The 20,156-nt window shown below is 45.5% G+C and overlaps 2 protein-coding genes across 10 annotated transcripts; both read left to right on the top strand.

Annotated features, from left to right (window-relative positions):
* Positions 1-270: 270 nt before the first annotated feature.
* On the top strand, positions 271-9,485 carry si:dkeyp-69b9.6 (uncharacterized). Of its 5 annotated transcripts, none has more exons than XM_060064032.1 (3): positions 271-616; positions 987-1,100; positions 3,049-9,485. In XM_060064032.1, exon 3 carries the CDS (start codon positions 3,272-3,274, stop codon positions 8,147-8,149), a length of 4,878 nt encoding a protein of 1,625 aa, XP_059920015.1. In that variant the 5' UTR covers positions 271-616; positions 987-1,100; positions 3,049-3,271; the 3' UTR covers positions 8,150-9,485. The 5 variants fall into 5 exon arrangements, with proteins under 5 accessions (XP_059920015.1, XP_059920012.1, XP_059920014.1 ...); XM_060064029.1 differs by having other exon boundaries at positions 987-1,115; XM_060064031.1 differs by having other exon boundaries at positions 271-620.
* A 1,624-nt stretch (positions 9,486-11,109) lies between these two features.
* On the top strand, positions 11,110-18,672 carry dbpb (D site albumin promoter binding protein b). Of its 5 annotated transcripts, none has more exons than XM_060064238.1 (5): positions 11,110-11,289; positions 12,123-12,383; positions 13,162-13,701; positions 16,163-16,434; positions 16,910-18,672. In XM_060064238.1, the coding sequence occupies exons 2-5, from the start codon at positions 12,194-12,196 to the stop codon at positions 17,144-17,146; spliced, it is 1,239 nt and encodes a 412-aa protein (XP_059920221.1). In that variant the 5' UTR covers positions 11,110-11,289; positions 12,123-12,193; the 3' UTR covers positions 17,147-18,672. The 5 variants fall into 5 exon arrangements, with proteins under 5 accessions (XP_059920221.1, XP_059920222.1, XP_059920223.1 ...); XM_060064239.1 differs by having other exon boundaries at positions 11,111-11,700; positions 16,163-16,422; XM_060064240.1 differs by having other exon boundaries at positions 11,111-11,700; positions 16,931-18,672.
* Positions 18,673-20,156: the final 1,484 nt, after the last annotated feature.

The raw sequence follows: 20,156 nt of genomic DNA, 5'->3' as shown, positions 1-20,156 counted from the left end.
ACATTTGTGATCTATTGAATTCCCACTGTATCGTTAAAAGCAATAGGCTACGTTACAATATAATTGAGGTAAGCATGAGCATCGTCCATTTGTACAATCATGGAATAAAGTGAATCAGAAAGTAAAATCCGAATACAATGTCAGAAAGTTGTACATGAACATTCTACAGGTATAACAATAAAATGAAAAACCAGACTTGTATTTATCAATGAAATGCATCACAACCGTTGAATTGGTCCTGGGTTAAAAAACGTCCGCATGCTGAAACGGGGCTACCCGGAAATATTACCGAGGCCGGAAAGGGCCAATGGTGAGCACACGTCACTCACTTTTACCCCAAATGATTATTATTGCGGACTATCAAAACTGTTTTTGGTCGACGAAACAACACTACCGTCTGCTGTTTTTCCACACTTCCGCAGACACATGTCGATGGTAGTGTCACGGCTTCCGTTACGGCTGGTTATAACGGAGTAAAGTGTCTTCTTTCGGGTGCTCAGCATCAGTGAAAATGGCTGTGGCTGGCGAGGGGAGAACAGCACGCAGACAGGGACTCGGCGGAGGACGGTGAGCAGCCGGACGGAGAAGGCGTGACGGGCCTCATCCATCTCGATGCGTAGGTAAACATTTGCAGAATATACGTTACGCGGATATATAGCGTCAGCACAGCACAACGTTACATTAGTCCGACTGTGAGTTTTTTTTATTTATTATAGCGGATGGGAGTATTGGCCTGCGTTTGCTGTGCTCTGTTATAGGGTTTAGACGATAGCCTGTGACATCTTGCATGCGGTTGAAATAAAAACCTAAAGCATACTCTGTGGTGCAAAGTAAGATGCTTGTAAACAACTGTGGAGTTTTGCATAGTTAACCGATTGAACAAGTGCGCTTCCAAAACCGCATGTATGCATTGCAAGTGAGTGTATTCGTGTTGTTTACACTGTATACCCGTTCAGTACAGATGTGAATGTGTTTTTCTTCTTTAGGGTCACGTATTTCCATTAAAATGAGAGGCAATCCAATAGGTGATAACACATCCCCCTCCTCGGCCAGGGGACTCCTCTTCCACACTGTGCCGTTACTTTGGATTGAGGGACACGGTAAGGATATAAAAGGTGAGCAAATTGCGTTGTTTATAAGGCAATCTACACTAGGAACCAATAATTGTATCTTAATGCATCATCAATTGGAAGTTTTAAGGGTTATTGTCTTAAACATATTAGGAATTGTGTCGTATGTTTTCATTAGTGATTTCAGTGGTCAGGTTTTTTTGTTACGTTGGTTTATAACATGATGTTAATAGGCTATGATATTTATATTTTTGATCCGATTTGGTGTGGTGCAGCTCATACGAAATTGAATTGAACATTGTTAATTTGACTGCCCACTAATGACAGCCTATTCATTTAAAACTTGAATTCAAACCAATATAATCCAAAAATCATGTTTTCTTTGTATCACTATCTTGTATTTTATAAGTAATGACATTTGTATTACAACTTTATTCTAATCCCCAAGCAGAAACATTTCTGAACATATGGGGAAAGTACAAACACTGTTTTTCACATTTCATGATTAATAAAAAAACAAAAAAATAATAAATGTCTGTAACTTGAGGATGAAAAGTTTGTTTGAGTTTTTTTGCTTTTTTTTTTAAATGTATTTATATTGTTGATGAAGCACCCATAATGCAGATTGTTTTAAAATCTTAATTTCTGTGATGACAGAAAACGTAAAAATGGTTTTATTACGGTGAAAATAAGGAACGTTTTGACTTTGTAAACACGTTATCCATAAGCACATTTTGGCCTACATTGGTGAACATTCACTCCTATCCCCTAATTATATTCAGAGAAAGAATAAACAAAGAATAATTCGGAAAAAAATGACATGCTGATATACATTTCTCCATATTATTAACATTCTAAATCTCCTTGCAATAAGTATTCTCTCTCTCTCTTTCTCTCTGTCTCTGTCTCTTTCTCTCTGGCTCTCTGCATAATCGCTTAAGATGAAAAAAAACGGTGTTGTTTCTTATGTCGTTATGTTTGCATACTATCTGTAAATGGTGGACCACACCATCGCCATTATTAACTGCATAAAAAGGAAAGATAGGTAACACATGGTTAATAATACAAAATGACAACAGCAAACAATCGATTATGATGATTTTGAATGAAATAATCAAATGGATATTGGTTGAATGATAACAATAAAGGAACAGTTTTAATTATAAAATAAAACTTACTTGAGACGGAAAATATTTGATATGCCATTTGGTGGATGATTCTTTCTAAAGCGTATCGCAATACCAAAAGTGCCTAGCATGCCTCGAACCCATCACCCTGTCGATGTCAATCAAACTTGATACAGTTTGTTATAACAAGTTGCATAGTGGAAAAGTGAATCACAACAAAAACAGACGAAATTTAGTGTTTTCTGAATAACAGCACTGCTTGTTATTGCTTGTTATGCTGTTATTATGAAATGATTCTGTTGGACGGCCTATTCTTTCAATTTTTCTTTAGCAATGTGTAATTACGATTAAACCTTATCTAAGACTAACAGATTCAACTTAACCAAGTACTTTTCGATAATAATAACACTAAATAGTACAAAAATAGTGAGTACAGTATGAAGAGTTTATTTAAATACTAAATGGTTGGAGTTCGGGGTACCCAGAGTATTCCCCAAGCTCTGACAAATGGTTCATAGTTTTTTTGCGGTGAATAACCCTGGCCCGATTAACACATTCCAATAACACATTTTTACATAATAGGAATTAGTAAAATGGTGCCAGAGAATCAAATAGGACGAAACGCCAAAAATGGTTCTGGTCAAGGTATGCTTTATGGATATCTGGCAGGTGAGTGATACTGTTTGCCAATTCAAATAAAAAAAATGAATATGCTGTCATAATAGGTTTTTGGAAATGTGGATATTTAGCTATGTGTCATAGAAAATATGTGAAATAGCTTTAGGATATTGTGTGACTCGTTTCACTGTTCCACTCCATTATTTTATCTGCCCCGCATTTGTCTTTTTAAGTTCTAGGAACCTTCTGGCAGAATGGAGATGGTGACACTTTCCTGGATGAAGGAAAACCATGGATCTGAACACCCTAACCAGTTTAGAACAACTGCCTAAAAAACATTGTGTGCTATTTTGCAATAATCTAGTGATCAGTCAAACTCAGTCAAAGACCTGTTAAGTCCCCTACAGACACTATTAAACCAAACAAGTCTCTTAGACCTGTCCCCTCTCCTTTTGAATGGAGAGTGAGGTCAGCGGACGTTCTGGAGGAAGTAGCAGCAGTCGAAGCAACCGTCCAGGAGCCAGTAGCGGCAGTGTCATTGGGAGGAGCTTAGATTCAAGCCGAACAGACTTCAGCTTTTCCAGAGGAAGTAGTAACATAGCATCGCCGTTCGGACGGAGTGCCTCCGTTAGCAGCGGTGGGATCATCGTCGCCGGGCCAGGCGCAGGAGGTGTGGCCCCGACGCCCCCATGTGCCAGTGAGTGGGAAATGTTCCAATTTGGAAAATATAATTTGGACATTATAGAGATGTTAAGTGGGCACCAGGCACACCAGTTCAAAGGCCTTGGTCTAGACCGACAGCTGCAGCATCAACAGCAAGTTCAATTGCACCAGCATCAGCTTCAACAGCAGCAGCAGCAGGCTGAGTCTTCTGGAGCGCTTCTTTCCGGGCTGGGCCTGGGCCCCCTCCAGGGGTCCAGAAGCAACGCCTTTTCAGATTCTGCATCCATTTTTGCCAAAATGAGCGCCCCTCCTCTCCCACCCCTCCAACAACAGCCTTCCTCGTCCCAAAGCTCCCGCTCCAAGTCCAGTAAGATGAGTGGCAGCAGCTCCGGCCACTCTTCCAGCTACCCCCAGTTCCTCCGGTCCTTCCATCCTTCTGAGAGCCCACTAGCACAGGAGCAGCTGCACCCCAGTGTGAGCCGCTTTGAGCACTTTGCTGGGGGAAGCAGTGCTGGTGGGAGTTCTGGGGGTTTAGGAGGACTGGTAACATCTGCACCTCCACTCCCTCCTCCCCTACATCCTGGCCTCTCGGTCCCTCAAGCATCCCCTGGCCCCTCTTCCTCTTCTCCGTCCCCCTCTAGCTCTGTGGCCACCTCTAACAACCCTTCGAGCAGCAGTGCAGTCAGTACACTGGGGCATCAGCTCGTCGGGACGCAGTCTGATGCACGCAGCCTTCATCAACAGTTCAGTTGCATGCTGGCAGCTAATCAGTATTTCCTTTCTGGGGTGCCTGCCAATGCTAGTTTAGAGCAATTTCTCGTTCAACAAGGCACCCACAACCACCTGGGGATAGGTTTAAGTCAGTCAGGTGGGGATTCTAGTTCCGGCCTTGCTCCACCGCCAGCTTTGCATTCTTCGCACTCCCACGGGCACTCTACTCCCCAGCCACAGCCGCCCCCGCAGCAGCCTCCACTGCAACAACAACTGCCACCCCACAGCCTGTCCCATCCTCACTCTCACTCTCATCACCACCTCCACTCCCAGCCATCTTCCCTGAGTGGTTTTGACTTCCAGGGCATCCCGGTCCTCTCATCTAATCAAATAGCGTCCCTAATGCAGCAGGAGGCTGGCTTGCCCCTCCCCTTACCACTTCATTTGTCCTTGTCAAAAGATGATGGCAAAGGGGAGAACAGTGGAGGGGGAAGCGGTAGCAGCAGTAGGAGGAAGAAAGCGATGGCGGGCTACTTACCCCAGAGAAAATCGGATAATGTTAGTAGTAACAGCAACAGTAGCCATGGGCAGAGCAGCCACGGTGGGAACCCTAATGCAAGCAGTAGTGGAGGAGGGCTTAGCCATGGTCAACCACCGGCATTAATTGGAGGTGGCGTTGGAGGGGAGAACCCCGCCCTCCATGCTTCCTCTTCCTCATCCTCTGTAGTTTCTTCTTCTTCTGCCCCCTCTACTGTGGCTTCAGTGCAGGTTAGTAATAATTCACACCTTTCCAAACGAGATAACCAAGGCCCCTTGCAACACAATACCACGCAGCCTGAAGAGGACTGCGTCTACAACTGTGGGGAGTGTAACAAGAGCTTTAATCACCTGTCGAGTCTTCGAAGACATCTGCGCATGCATGAACCTACAGCAGCAGGTACAAGCAACGCGTCTGCGACCGGCCCAAATCCAATTCACATCAAAGCACAACTAGACCCAAGCCTTCCCCACTCCACACAAGACACAGCGCCGCCCTCTGTTAATTCCTGTTCGAGCCCAGATAAGATGTTTAGTTGCTCTGATTGTGGCAAGGGCTTTAAAAAGAAGGGACACCTACTACAGCATGGGGTCATACACTCGTCGGCCCGGCCCTACGGCTGCTCCACCTGCTCTCGTGCTTTTAACCGCAGAGAGTCACTGACTCGTCATGAGAAGATTCATGAAGAGAAGCCATTCAGATGTCCAGCCTGTGGACGCTCCTTTAGAGAGAGCACCTCTCTTCTCAACCATGCTGCCTCGGGAACGTGCGGCAAGCCAGGTAGGGGTCCCAAACAGAGGTGCGACAAGACAGGCCTTGATGGGAATGACAGACTAGGTTGCAGTAGTGAGACGGGGAGTAGAAATGGGGAAACGTACCAGGTGAACAGAGGTGTGATTTATGGGAAAACTGAAGAGGATGATGGTGTCATTGTGGTGGGGGAAGGGGAGCCAAAATCTGGGCTAGTCTGTGATGGTATTTTTCAACCCGGGAGGGGAGGGAATCCAAACGAGAGGGACAGAGGAGATGGTAAATATCCCTCTGACTACTCTCGTAATCGATATACAGGTTACCATGATGACCACCATTCTCAAGGTAACCCCTCTCCGTGCTATTCGGGTGCCTCCCCGTGTGGGGGTGGGATGGGAGGCCCCGCACTACGAAAGGCACCCTTGGCCCCAACTTTGCATCCTCATCCCCCGAGTCAAAGCCAGCATCACCAGCATCACCAACAACAACAACAGCCACACCTGCCCCTATCCTCTCTGCTAGATGACTCAGAAGACGATGTGACCAGTTCTGTCAATCATGCTATTTCTGCGATAACAGCAGCCAGCAGCAGCGGAAACAGGGGTGATGACCGGGGAGATATTATTGGGGGCTTGTTAGGGGGTCTAGGCTTAGGTCCCCTGGGCTCACCATCATCCACGTCTGGTATAGATAAAAGCTTCAGAGGTGGGGTGAATCAGGGGAACATGAACGGTAACCCACAGAATGCTAATGTCAAACCAAAGCGTCCCCGAAAGCCACGAGCCAAAAAGGATCCGAACGCTCCTGGTCAGCCTCCTAAACGCAGGCAGTATACGCCCAGATCCGGACCCAGTGGCCTCCCCCGTCCTTATCTCTGCAGTGTGTGTGGCAAGGGATTCGCCCGGCGTGAGACACTGCGTAGGCACGACCGCGTGCATACCGGCGAGAAGTCGCACCACTGCTCTGTCTGCGGAAAATATTTCCGAGAGGCCTTTCACCTGAGCAAGCATCAAACGGTTCACTCTGGGGCCAAGAATTACAAATGCGCAATCTGCGGGAAAGAATTTGGCTACTCCCAAAGCCTCAGGAGGCATAACAAGCTCCACCAGAAAGGGGAGATAGAAGAGGTTCCCACCATACCAGCTGGGGAGACTCTGAACAGCTTTAACCCAAACACCCAGTGTAGGGGGTCCCAAGATGGAAGCCAGAACGAGGCAAACACCTCCTCCTCCTATTACTCATATGCTCAAGATGTAAAGCCTCAAGGATCCGACACCCAACCCCCACCCCGGCTCTACACCTGTGCTATTTGCTGGAAGTCATTCCGCCATCACTTCCATCTGACTGCCCATCACCAGACGGTGCACGAAGGTGGAAGTGAAAAATTATTCTGCTGTGAGGTGTGCGGTAAGGCCTTCGCCTATTCCAACAGCCTCACCAGACATCGCCAATCGCAGCACGGACTGACACGCACCGAGCAGTCCAACCCGCGGGAGGGTAGCAGCGGCTCGGCCGAAAGCCGGGGCGGGCCGGATGTGGGTCAGTCCACCTCGGAGAGCGAGGCCGCCACCAACGCGCTGTTACAGATGGCTCCGTCCGCTGAATCCCACGGAGGACACAGCGTCGTGACTCACGGTCATCCCCAGGCTGCCCCACAGCCCCCCGCCGGTTACTCTCCTTTGTTTTACGACACCGCCACAGCCCAGCCCCCAGCCTCTAACGCTCTGCCTTACTCTCAGCCCCTGCCCCCAAACTCCACCATCATCCCCGCCCAGCACCAGCACTCCCCGGCCGGAGTCAAGGGGGAGCACATCTACCCGGCGGGCTCGCGTAGCCACACGCTGCACACCACCGCCCCGTTCCAGCCGCTCACGGAGCTCCCGTCCACCGAGCATCACCACCTTCATCATCACCATTCACATCATCATCATCAGCATCATAATCACCCCCCCCTCAGTACCCACCAGTCCCACCAACACCATCATGAGCCCAGCCTCCAGTCTTCGCCCGAGGAAATAAAAAGGCGCCCAGCTAAAAAAAAAAACTCCCTCCAGAGGGGAGAGATGGGAACCAAATGGGGGGCATCCGATACAGCTCGAGGTAAACGGAGCACCAGGTGGAGGAAGACGGGGTCAGCGACGGGATTGAGGTTAAAAAATAAAAAGCCAGGCACTTTACTTTTAAAGATTCGAAGAGGGGGGGAACACGGAGGGGGAGGCTACGAGCTCGTCACCACAGGGGGAGCAAAGGTGCAGATTATGAGGTCCCTTAAATCGGTCAAGAATTTCACCTGCCCAATATGCCCCAACGCAATGTTTTCTTACCAAGCAGGGCTGCTGGTTCACAGGGCTCTCAAACACCCACAGAAGGCCTTGTCCCCCCAGGAGCGTCTGCAGTGTAGCGTGTGTGGGAGGCAGTCGCCCAGTCCTCTGGCCGCCTTTATACACCGAGCGACCCACCGTGCCAAAGGGTCGTTCTCTTGCCGCCGCTGCTCGGCCTGCTTCTGGAACGCCACGCTCCTGGAGCGGCACAGAGCTTTCTGCTGCCGCAGGGCCAAGGGGTCCCAGCGGGGGTCCACTCTCAGCCTGAAGCCGTCCAAAATGGCGGCAGAGAGTGGGAACCAAGAAGAAAGCAGCGAGAGCTCATACCAACCGGAGGTGTACGGATACTGAGAGTATCTTCACGAGTCGCCGACTAAAATACAAATGACATATGGGAATGGTTAACGTAGAGTGGAAAGGAAGTTCAGAGGAGCAGTTGCCTTTGGAGAGTTGTTGTACTTGCCTGGTTTCTGTATCGACGATAACACTGGATTGTGTTAATAACTACTGTAGAGCATCCTATCAAAACGTCACTTACAATTCTTCCAAATGTATTGGAAGTGGCTCAAATAAGTGACTTTTTACATAGGAACATTAACCCCTTAAGTGCATTGCCACTATGCTTGGCTGACACTGTGCTGTTACTAGAAACGTTTTGAGTGACATGACCTGCTAATGTATTTCTCGTCTCTGAGTCCTCACTAGCATCCCTTCTACATAATTTGCTGTATTATAACTGTCTCTGCTGTGTACCTTAACTTGTTGTTCTTCCTTTAGAAGCTCTGAGGATTTTCTTAAAAAATGTAAAGTGCATTAACTAGAAGTAGGGACGTTGGAACAAATATATTTGTTGATAGTCAGCTTGTTGGTGCATGTTTGTTCTCTGGTCAGTTTTTTTTAAGAACTGAGGTTGTGAAATCCCACCTGTGATGATGGTTTATTCTGTACATCCCTAAAGGTTATTAGTATCAACTTTTGGAAAAGTGCTAATTCTCTAGAATCATGATCACAAGTAGCGTGAATTAGTAGGCGGTATATGGACTCCTGCTAAAATGAAACTTAACAAAAAGCCTTGCTTTCCATGTCACTCTATTTAGTTTGTTTGAGATGTTATAGCTTTTATACCAAGAGATTGAAAAGAGGCTAAATACGTCTACTTATTTTATCTGTATGGTCTTTTTAGCCGTGATTGTCTCTACTGCACAGTAGACATTAAGACAAGGACCTATCATAGAAGCAATGTATGATTACATGTATGTATGTGTGACTCAATCAGTCGACATGCCTCTCATGTATAACTCCCTCTGTGTTTAATCCTTATTTTGCTGAACTGCAATCATGTTAAGCCTTGTTTTGTTCCAAACAAAATCGTTTTGTGTACATTACGTCACTTTATTCACATTTGTAATGTTCACACCCTTCTAAAGCCTTGTTTTTTCTTCTAAAGAAAAAAAGATAGTTCCAAGTAGATTTATATCACTTTATTTACTGAGTAGTTGATTATATTTCAGCATTAAATAAACCATGAGTGTTCTCAAGTGTTTCCACTGTGTTCATAATTTAAACTGAGATATTGTTGCTCTGACAATGCGACAATAGGGGAGGTATTGAATACAATTGTGTCACAGAAGTGTATTTTACTGTTTGATAATGTAGTGGAAATATCAATAAATCCCATTTGAATACAGTATTTAGGAAAATTTCATTGGAGAGACTTATGAGAGACTGCATATGGGGATGAAACTTATATTTTCAATATGTGTGAGTGCCTACCATATGAAATATGTGCCCAATCCTTCACATGTAGGCTACATAAATGCCACCAGATGGCAGTAGGTAGTTCATTTCTGCACTGAGTGCTTGTAAGGTTGAGTATAGCAGTCACATGTATTTCACACGGATGGGGGGGGGGGGCTTTGTCTGAGGTTGTGTGGTGTGCTGCTTCGAGTTTACCGTTAAAAAACAAACAAATTTGTGTTTTATTTTACTTAAAGATTATCTTCTGTAGGTATGAAACGAATGCATATGATATTCGTGATTAATGGCAGGGCATGTGCTGCTTAATTCACAACATATCTAATAAGAATAATGTTTATCTCCATTATTCCATTAATCAAACTGATCATCACAGTATCACATGTCATCAGATAGGAAAACCTTGTAATGGCAGCATTGTGAAAAGTGTGATGTTGCGTTGAGTATATTTCTTTAAAACTCAAGTTACTAGTTAATTCGTCAGCCATAAAAACAAAAAACATGTACATCCCCTCACTCTGGGCCCCATTCTTGTATTCCTGTGTGTCCACTTTTAGAAAACGGGATTTCATACGGCGCTTTCTATACCATGCGCGTGTATTTCTGTACAGTAGTCCGCGACACCTCGCGCTTTTGTGTTTCGAACTAGTCTCACGCGGCTGTAGCATCGGGGAATCCACGGGGCGGAGAAGTTGACCTAGTTCTGTCCAATGGGAACGTGGTACAGGCGGAGACACGTTTTTCTCTAACCAATCAAAACTAGAGCGGCGAGCAGACAGACTTCATAGCCGCGTGTCTGGGACACGTGCCCTGGAAAAGCTATTTTACCGTGGCTGATTCGGTCCAAGGAAGCAACGTGCTGTTGCATTCCTCTCGCCTGAAAAGCGGCACACACTCACGTTTTCTCTGGATTACTGAGAGACATGGAATATACGATCCTCAGCCTAATTATAACACAGTACAGGCCGACAGAGTAATATTTAACTAAATCTGAGGTGTTTGTAATAGCAGTATATATATTTAGTGTACTTTATATACATTTATAAATAAATCAATATATATCTGTAAATGATGTGTGAAAAAACATTATTTATGTATGTGTATTTATAAATGTATATATATATATATATATATATATATATATATATATATATATATATATATATATATATATATATATATATATACACACACACACACACACACACACACACACACACACACACACACACACACACACACACACACACACACACACACACACACACACACATATATACATTTATAAATACACATACATAAATAATATTTTTTCACACATCATTTACAGCCAAATCACATGTTCATACATGACAAGAAAGCTTACTCGCCACTACACACGACACATTTCAGTGTGCGGGGAAATGCATTGTTTTGATATCTGTCAACTCGATCACAAAAACAACAGTACACGGGATGCCTCCTCGAGGTGTGGCACGAGGGTGGGTGTGTCTCATCAATATTGAGGCTCCTCTAGACCACGCCCCACTTGCGATTTGGCTTGCACGACGTGACGTCACGTGAACTGCCCGTGTTCGTTCCAGCTGAGAGGACAGCCGTCGCGCGGCCCAAACTCAAGACCGTGCCCGTGACTATATGTGTGTGTCGGATGCAAAAAAGTACAGAGAAACAGGAAGGACCCCCCTCCTCCTCCTACTCCTCCACCCGACACACTGGAGAGCGCGACAGGATAGAAGGTAAAGAGTAATACAACTTGTCATCTGACCAATAGGACCGGAGAAGCACGGCTCTCTCCGCTGCGTTTTCTCTTTACGCGTTGTTTTCATTTGGTGTTTTGGACACGGACGTTGTTTTCTTTGCTATGTATTTTTTTTTCGGTGTCGTATCCAACAGTCGACATTTAACCGGTGATATTTTCTTAAACTTTTAGAATTGTCGCTCAGCCTACGGATTACGATTTGGGCTGTAGGTTTTTATGGACTCGTTGTAGGACAATTCAGACTTATTTTCTCAAACACTGATCCACTGAAAAGGAAGGCTTATCTGCAGAGAGGAAGATATTGCATCCGAACTTTATGGAAAAGGCTGCTCGCATGAAAATGATTCTTCATGGGATTGAGCAAACATAAAAGCCCATAAGGAAAAAGGTAAAGTCGCACCTGATACTAACATGTTAAGGTTTGGAATCGTTTCCAATGTTTATTCAACTTATCTACCACACAGTAATACGCTGTTACAGATAACTACTAAACAACAACGCGTATTATATCATTTATATTACTCTATTGGCTCATCATGGCACTACACTAAACTATTCCTCTCTTTTTCTCTCACGCTCTCACGCACATGCAATCGCGAGCGCGCGCACACACAAACACACACACACACACACACACACACACACACACACACACACACACACACACACACACGCACACACACGCACACACACGTACACACACACACACACACACACACACACACACACACACACACACACACACACACACACACACACACACACACACATGCTTAACACATTTTTTCACCTTATTTTTTTATTCGGTAGGTGTTCCAGAGCGCTTTTCTTGATCTCCTTTCCCGACCAAGTTTTCGTTGCACGGCTCCATCTGGTCAAGGATGTCCAGGCAGCTCTCTCAGCTCCTGACCCCCGACCTCCCGGCCGGCGCCAACACGCAGTTCAGCGGCTGCCCTCCGCCTGGAGCCTCACTCTCCGGGGGCCACCAGAGCTCCATGGCCGGGCTGAAATCCCTCCTGCAGCACCCAATGAAGGGGGACCAGCGTGTGAAAACGACGCCTGAAGTGAAAGGTGATAATTTCACAATAACAAACTTCATCTTTCTATGTCACAATTCATTGCAGTAAATTAGTCATTGTAAAGTTAGAATGCAGCAAACCACATCATCCTTCACGTGTGTTCATCTGCATTCTCATGACGTGTTCACTATCAGTATTTGTTATCCAGACTCTACTACTTACTATCTAAAGCAAATCTATTTCTAAATTCAAAAATCGTACTCTCCAAACATATGGATTCTGCATCTCAGTATCTCCTGAGTGACATTCTTCCTAATCCAAGCCACAACTTTAAAGTAGGTTCTAGATTACAATGACGCAAGGACCTATTGCTACAATACCAAACGTAAATGAATTGTGAATATTTGCTTTTCTACATAAAAAAGCTGTCAGTTACTATAAAGGATTTGTTAAGAAGATTATGTTAGCTATATCAACAAATTAATTTCCTTTCCTGATTAATGCTACAATTCAGCGACCATCTGGTCCATCTGTGTGTGTGTGTGTGTGTGTGTGTGTGTGTGTGTGTGTTTGTGTGGCAATGCTAGAAAGACAGTGAGAAAGAGAGATGTACAGACAGACAGTGGGATGAGAGAGAATGAGCGTGCTCAGTGCATCTGTTGGCTATACTTGCCAGGCCATGAATACTGGGGGACTTGATGTAAATAACAGAGGCTGCAAAATACTTGGTTTTTCGTGTGCATATCATGAAAAACCTGAAACGATTGAGGAACCTGTGACCCCGACAGACACATCGAATAAATCCCCTTCCTCTGAACCCTTCGCTCCAGCCGACAAAGACCGACCCTCAGAGCAGGAGGAGGACTCCCAGGGAACCTGTGCCATGAGGAACAGCACCGCAATCAGCAGCTCCAACAGCAGCGGAGGCGGCGCTGCCAACAGCGGAGGAGTTGGAGGTGGAGGCGGTTCTGGAGGTGGAGGAGGTGCTGGAGGCGGAGGAGGAGGTGGTGGAGGTGGTGGAGGTGCAGCCGGAGGAGGCTTCAACCAGATCCTGGGGTCTCTGCTGTGGGACCGCAGCCTGCCAGCTGACGGGGGTCTGTTCCAGCTGCAGTACATGGACTTAGAGGAGTTCCTCACCGACAACGGCATGGGCAACATTCCCAACAGCAACAACAACAACAACAGCTCCAGCACGGCCCAGGTCCCCTCGCAGACCTCGCCGTCGGCCGTGCCCAACCAGAGCTCCCAGTGCCCGCCCTCCTCGCCGCCCCCCTGCTCCTCGGCCTCCTCCACGTCCTCGTCCCCCTCGCTCATCGGCCTGGAGGTGGCGCAGCCGCAAGGCATGCTGGGAGGATCAGAGTGTCTGCACGGTGAGTGGACGGAAGCACACACACACGCACACACACACACACACACACACACACACACACACACACACACACACACACACACACACACACACACACACACACACACACACACACACACACACACACACACACACACACACACACACACACACACACACACACACGTGTGCTGGATTGGTTGAAGTAGAGTCAATGTGTAACTAGAGATATGAGCAGTATAACTAAGGTGCTGGTATGGCCGTGATAATATTCCAAGCCATTGATTATGGTGTGTTTCCAAATCAGTATACAACGCTGCAACAATTTCACAGGGAATTTATCAGCATCTATCTAGTATTGAAGGACACCTTCCCTCCCTCCACCACTACCACAACCTTTACCACCTGCACCCTCCCCTAATTGCCTCCATGGCAGAGTTATTTTTCTGCTGCAATGTAGTTGCATCTGAAATGCAAGCAAGGTTTTGCAGTGTTCCTCCAATGTTCCTATGGTTTTGTGATTCAGCATTCCCCCCCACCTCCACCCCCCCATAGAGCTCCTCATAAACACCGCGGTGACCAAGCATTTCTCCGTCCTGTGGCGGAGTCCAAGAGTGTCAGCAGCAGACAATGTCACCCAAACTCTAAAGTTCACTTAAATATGATGTAAAGCGTTAAGAGTAATACACCGAGAGTTAAGAGCCTGCTATGTTTTTCAGAATTTACAATGTTAAAGATTAGGTGGAAGGGCAGAGCGGTATGCGGTTAAAGAACTAAAATATAAATGCAGGAGAGCGCGAGACAGAGAATACAAGTTGCTCTTGTTTTGATGAGTCCGCCTCGACACGGTGACAGAGGAGATCAGGGCACGTGAACTGACAGTCAGTGCTCCCCCGCCCTCTGCTAGCCAATTATTCATGTACAGTAGGGTCAAAACACCCAGATACAGGCTGGAGGGGTGTGTGTGTGTGTGTGTGTGTGTGTGTGTGTGTGTGTGTGTGTGTGTGTGTGTGTGTGTGTGTGTGTGTGTGCGTGTGTGTGTGCGTTTGTGTGTGGTGTGTTTGCGATTGCATGTCTTTAAATCTCTCCCCACCTCACACACTCCAGTCATGTGCACGCGTTGGTCCACGTGCAGAGGCCCTGAGTGCTGGAGAGAGAGAACTAGGGGCGGGGCATGGGAGCTGTGGGGGCGGAGCTAAGGGGCTCCGTGTGGGAGGGAGCGAGAGAGGGAGAGAGGGAGAGAGAGAGAGAAAGAGAGGGTGGACGAAAGGAAGAGGAAACAGGCCGCTGTGCTGCCGAACTCTGCACGGGATGGTATACTGAGTAAATACATATCCTTCGTTACTCCATTACTGTTGGTGTGAGTGTGTGTTCTTTTCCACTGTGTGTGTGTATGTGTGTGTGTGTGAGTGTGTATGTGTGTGTGTGTTATCTAGAAATTATTTTTGCATGGCTTTCTCAAGGTCTATATATTTAAAAATAAATTAAATAAAAAACAACTTATAATTAACAGTCAACATCATCAGTTCAAATAGTTTTATTATAAATAAAGTACAATGTGGAACATTTTGTTCTGCATACAATGTATATTGTTGTATAGGTTGTATATAGTATGTGTGCATGTGTGTGTGTTTGTCTCTATGTGTGTGTTTGTGTACGCTATATATAGTGTGTGTGGCTGTGTTTGTAGAGCCAGACAAAGAGCTCAGGGCGTTCGTTCTCCAGTGGGGAGGGGAAGTCAGGCTGCTGGCCACGTTAGGACCCTACAGGGGGTGTGGTGAGTGGAAGCCCCGTACTGGCCCCACCTAAAGGCCCCCTTTCAAGGGGAGGGGATGAGAACGTGCAGATCGCGGCCCCTTTAAGATTTCTTTCCAGGCCGGGACATTCAAGGTGTATTTAAGATGCTTGTTTAGCTATATGGCCTGTTGGTCACATGAACACCGCTCATTGTGTTAAGTGGTTTAGTATCTGGGCTCCATGGATTTTGTATACAGACTCGTAGGAATGACAGTCCTATAATTTTGTTATTACTTATACTTGGCTGAATCATGCTCACATTGTTCAATTCTCAAATCTCTATGTTCAACCTTTAGAATGAATATATATTGCTGTTACAGTTTGTACTGGTATAATGTTTGAAAGTAAAACTGTTATGAAGGAAATAATGAAAAAAATACCACGGGAAATACCATTTCCACTGCAACTCCCCACGGTGCGATCCCAAGTTGATAGAGAATCTGCCTTCCTCCCATATTATAGCAATCAGTTGAGGCATGCAGAGTTGTTTTTTGTCTAAACAAAGGCCACAGTAGCTTTCTATCGCCACCCGGTGTTCAGTAGGTGGTACTGCAGGTGTCAGTATACATGCCCATCATCAGCCATTCCTTGTGCGTCCCAATGAGCGCTCTAGTCCTACCCTCAGTGTGCATACGGGTGGAAAACACCATGAAACTGAATGTGTTCCTCCACTTGTGTTTCCACAGGAAGCCAAACGAGCATGAACGACTCCTGCGAGTCCCCCTGCTCGTCGTCGTCGTCCTCCTGCCCCCCACTGCTCACACCCACTGGCACCGGGCCGGAGGGGATGGGCATGTTCGACATGGACCCCTCAGACATGGCGCTGTCCAGCATTCCCGGCCAGGACAACTTCGACCCCAGGAGACACCGCTTCAGTGAAGATGAGCTCAAACCGCAGCCCATGATCAAGAAGGCCCGCAAGATGCTGGTGCCAGAGGACCTGAAGGTGAGCCTCCAGGTCTGTTCGGGCCCTTTACTGTCGGCTGGGGTTTACACTTCAATAGTTCAATAGTCTTGTTCACATGCAATAGTAAATGAGTACTAGTATTTAATAACAAACAGCTAATGTGATATTGGCCTCAGCAATAGCAAACACATAACCAAGAAACATGAGGTGAATACTAAATTGATACACTTAATGTGTATTTTTGATAGATTTCTTGGTTCTTACCTCCAAAATACCATGTTTTTGTGATTTGTTGTTTATAATATTGTATCATACATGCTGTAATGTAATGTAATGTAAGTTAATGGATTTCAATTAAATTAAATGTAATGGAATTTAATTTAGTGTAAGTTATGTAATGTAATTTAATGTAATTTGATGTAATGTAATGTAATTTGATGTAATGTAGTGTAATTGCGTTTCATTGAACCCTAACCCACTGTGCTGACTCCATGTCTCTGTGCTATTTTCTCCTGCTGATCTGAAGCTCTCTTATGTTCCATCTCAGGACGAGAAGTACTGGTCCCGGCGCTGTAAAAACAACGAGGCGGCCAAGCGCTCCCGCGACGCCCGCAGGCTGAAGGAGAACCAGATCTCGGTGCGCGCCGCCTACCTGGAGCGCGAGAACGCCGCGCTGCGACAGGAAGTGGCCGAGATGAGGAAAGAACTTGGCCGCTGCCGCAACATCCTTAGCAAATACGAGAACCACCTGGCCGACCCGTGATGGTGGAGGCTGGAGGAGGGCCAGGGGTCCGAGAGAGAGAGAGATGGAGGGGCAGGAGAAGAGGAGGAGGAGGAGGAGGAGGACGGAGGAGAGGATTAACACGGACGGATTTTGAAGACTCTCACTTTTTAGGCTTGCAATACGGACAGAACGGAGGGAAGGAGACGCCGATAATGATGTCCGTCGTGACGTTGATGATGATGATGACGACGATGATGATGAATGTATGTTCAAGGAGATGGTTTATATATTGAAGCTCAGGTGTCTCGGAAAGATGTAACTATTGTGGGTTTTTGTTAATGGAGAATTGTATATTTTTATAATACTGGAGTAAACACAATTTAGAGGGAGAGCAAATTTGGAGAATATTTTTTGTATATTTTCTACATGACTTGGATATAAGAGACATGGAACACACTCAGAGGTATCTGTAGGCTGGATGAGTCAGGAGGCGGGGCTTAACACATGGTCGACCAATAGCCAGGTATTATTAGATTCAATGGAAGTGGTGGCGCGGTCAGTGTTGGTATCTTCAGTTGTAAAATAGAACATGATCTTTAAAGATGTATGGTTAAACCTTTTATGTGGATATTACTCATGCACCTACCTTTTTATTAATTGATGGTTATTATGTCATGGGGAGAGACTCAACCAAATGTGGATGTCACTATGTACACATTCTGCTCCTAAGTATTCATAGCTCACTGTTCTCTAGAACCTTCCAGATACCAACCAATACCGATGGCGTATTTTATAATAGACAGGGTGTGTTGTATATTGTACAACTTATTTGTCCCTGTTTCAATGTATTAGTCCTGCTACCACCATAGATTGTATTTTTAGGATTGCTACATGGGTGCCCCACCAATGTTGTCACTCTGGATCTTTGCATGGCTTTCTCTATGAAAAAGAGATGCAAAGATGTGTGTAGGAAATCATCTAACCTGATTACTAAACCCCAAGCTCCTTCAGGATGTCTTACACAGGCGCCCATGTCGTCAGTCTCTCTCGGTCTCCTCAGCCAAACCCCTTCATTTCCACTAAGCTTTCCACACGTGCAGAACGCTAAGCCCTCCTGCCCACCTACCTTTTTTCCCTGTGCCTCATTCGCAGATACTGCATAACATAGATCTAGTGTTGTAACATATTCTCAAACAGTCCATCAATCTCCCATAGAAGCGCACATCGATTTACTGTAGTGTCTAATGAAAAAGTATTTCTATATATATTTTTGGCTTCAAGATTAAATGGTGTCTTTATTGAGCGGGGGAGGGGGGGGGTATTTGATAATGATGTTGATGGGGGTCTATGAGAAGTGTGAATGTGGTGAGAGATGAGTACATGAATAGAAATGTAATTTAATTCCAGAAAATGGGGTATCTTTTCTAAATCCTATCGATTGGAATGGTGTTAATTTCTCAGATTTCTGGGATGAACGTAAGCCAAAATTTCCTATGTTGATATACAGCGCTTTGTTAATACTTCTCTTGCTTTTCCTCTTCAGTAATACATCCCTTTGCTGTTGACCGTGTTTAATGAGATTCTCTGTGTAACTCGCATCACCTACACAAAGGCATGGTACACTACATATTATAATGTTTATTTTCTTGGAAGAGCAGAAGCTCTGTCAAACCAGTGATAGAATGTGCTTTTTATCCCTTAATGGCCATGTCGAATAGCTCCCCATTACTACTTATATTATCCCTGCTATGATTACGATTGTTACTCCTCCCCCCTCTTAATGTCCTCTTATAAGTTGTGAAGATTTTTCTTTCCTTCCTCGATGGTCTCTGATCGTCTGTTGCAATTCGAACACCTTTGATTTGAGTAGAGATGCGGACCACAGACTGAATGGAACCCCCTCTCTCCCGATGGCAAATATCTAGCGTTGTGTGACCATGTTCACTGGTCCCGTGGGCCTCACACACACGGCACACGGCCCCCCCCTCCACGGGGTGCCGCCATCTTGGTATCTGTGTTGACCATGGATTCCAGAGACATTTAAAACAAAAACACTGCTCGATTTAACACAGCCCAGGAAATGACTCGGCACGGACTTAATTTACCTTTTGACGTGACATTTATTTCCTTTGTTCTCTATAGCGTGTGTGTATGGACTCTGCACACGTTACATATGTCCCCCCCTATGGTTTTCCCTTCAACCTATCTTGACCTCAGTCCGGTGGTTGTCGTCCACTCTCCTGACAGGATCCCCCATGATTTGTGATTCCTCTCAGCGGTGGTTGATAAGTCTCATAGTGACTCTAATTGAACTCCCCTGCTGCGTCGCTGGTGTCCCTGAGGCCCAGACGATTCAGAGCTGGTGTCTTTGGATATAGTTGAGAATTTCCCGAAAAATTCAAATAAAAAAAAAGTGTATTCCAACTCACTGCTTCTAGTTTTGATTTTTTTTGTTTGGGTGTTTTTGTTGTTGCCTTTCTAATGTTTGTTCAGTAAATGGAGATTCTGTATGAAAAATGCGAGGCTGTGTTTAGGTTCATGTCTTTAATCAGCACAAAATTCCATCAGTTAAGCAACAAGAAACATAAACAATCTAGTATCAATTGTGAATCACTTATCGCTGACATTGTTTGCTATATTGGATAGCTTCTGTTATGGTGTAGAGTTTAATCTAAAATCGTATTGTAATCTCTGGTTAATGTCAGGAGAAGGGTTGGAGCAGCAGGAAAAGAGCTCAAGAGGTCTAACTTGGCAGAAGTACTTTTGTTTAGACGCTTCTAATTACATTCCGAGATATCAGGATTCTGGTTAAACTTCCAATCCTGTTCCCATTTGTTGCATTCATTCCAGAAACAAAAGAACAAATCTGCAATCTTACACAACAGGCGCAGGGAGCCAGCAGCACCTGGTTATTTGCACTGATTGAACACTATGTTGGGGGATCGGAAAGTCAATAATAGAGAAAAGGACCATTGCGTTTAGCAGTGAGACCTTCATGGCCTGCAGAATCACATAGTTAAATCAAAACTACCACATACCTAAGTGTAAA

The sequence above is a fragment of the Gadus macrocephalus genome, chromosome 11, assembly GCF_031168955.1.
Source record: "Gadus macrocephalus chromosome 11, ASM3116895v1".
NCBI lineage: Eukaryota > Metazoa > Chordata > Actinopteri > Gadiformes > Gadidae > Gadus > Gadus macrocephalus.
The sequence above is the reverse complement of the archived record's forward strand: the minus strand, read 5'-3'. Positions and strand labels throughout refer to the sequence as shown.